Source organism: Hevea brasiliensis, chromosome 11, assembly GCF_030052815.1.
Source record: "Hevea brasiliensis isolate MT/VB/25A 57/8 chromosome 11, ASM3005281v1, whole genome shotgun sequence".
Classification (NCBI taxonomy): domain Eukaryota; kingdom Viridiplantae; phylum Streptophyta; class Magnoliopsida; order Malpighiales; family Euphorbiaceae; genus Hevea; species Hevea brasiliensis.
Window position 1 is genome coordinate 96,114,423 of NC_079503.1, and position 1,415 is coordinate 96,115,837.

The window sequence follows — 1,415 nt, forward strand, 5'->3', positions numbered from 1 at the left end:
TGGGATATCCTTTCGAATGGTGGTCAAATTCAAGAAATGGCTCATATTGCTAATGGACGAGATCCAGGAAACTGCGTTTCTTTACTCAGAGTGAATGTAAGTTGCAGAAATATTGTGGGTGTGTGTCTAGTTCATGTATCTCCATCAAATATATATAGCTGATATATACTTTTATGCATCAAATTTCTCCTGTAGAGTGCGAATTCAAACCAAAGTAACATGCTGATACTGCAAGAGAGCTGCACTGATTCGACGGGGTCATATGTTATCTATGCACCAGTAGACATTGCTGCCATGAACATAGTGCTAAGCGGTGGGGACCCAGATTACGTTGCTCTCCTTCCATCAGGTTTTGCTATACTTCCTGATGGACCTGGATTTAATCCTGGAGGAATTCATGATGTTCGGTCTGGCGGTGCTCTACTCACCGTTGCATTTCAGATCTTAGTTGATTCAGTTCCAACTGCGAAACTCTCTCTTGGATCAGTGGCAACAGTAAACAATCTAATTAAGTGCACAGTTGAAAGGATCAAGACTGCAGTGACAAGCGAGAATGATGCATGATTGAAAAAAAGTCTTATTCTAGGGAAAATAATGCAAGCTTACATGATCCTTACATGATCTTGTAACCTTACAGAAGTCAAGTCAAGAACGCACCTTACATGATCCTTGCCTCGTGGTGTTAATTTGTTAAGGCAGAGGAGTGAAAGGCCAGGCATTTCATCACCAACACGCAAGGGTTAAGGTTCGGGCATTGACTTTGGCTAGCATTAACAAAGACAAAACTGAACCCAGACCTAGCAGTATATGTATCGACTGTCTCCTTCTGATCACCTTCTGCTTTGTTTCAGGACTAGGATTGTTAGTGTTAATGTGCTGCAAAAGTGACCTTTTGTAGCTTGTAATTGTCTAACCTCTCTTTCTTTGTCTTGTGTAACTGTTTCTAAAGGAGGCATTAGTAAACCTATAATTAACAAACATTGGTTCTGTTTCTGTTAGCTTTTCACTTTCAGTAATGAATTATTCGTCATTTCTATTGAATAAACTTCAATATTAGGCTGTAGAATGTGTAAATTCGTGTTCAATACATACATACTTAAAGATTATATCTCCATTGGTGAAGATTAAAAAGAAAAAGGAGATTTCAGAAAAGAAAACTATAGACAATTTCAAGATTCAACAGAGCTAGCTAGGCATGCTGGCACATCTTAATATTCTTAAATCTGGTACCCTTAATTTGCTGAAAAATTAACAAGTGATCAAACTGAAGAATGTGCAATAAATTTATAAGAACTATTGATTATATGGTGGGACTATAACAATTAATAATTAGAACAAAACCATTGTATATACAATTGTTTTCTCTTAGCTTGGATTCAGGGTATAGCCATTTCTAATGTGAGATCGAAGGAAAA

General features: G+C 37.4%; 1 protein-coding gene across 1 annotated transcript in view; it reads left to right on the top strand.

The window, feature by feature from the left end:
* LOC110632042 (homeobox-leucine zipper protein PROTODERMAL FACTOR 2) overlaps positions 1-978 on the top strand; it is a 94,928-nt gene extending 93,950 nt beyond the window's left edge. The window contains exons 11-12 of the mRNA XM_058130430.1: positions 1-96; positions 196-978. Coding sequence (XP_057986413.1) covers positions 1-96; positions 196-564 — 465 coding nt within the window. The 3' untranslated portion in view covers positions 565-978. The remainder of the gene's footprint in view (positions 97-195) is intronic.
* Positions 979-1,415: the final 437 nt, after the last annotated feature.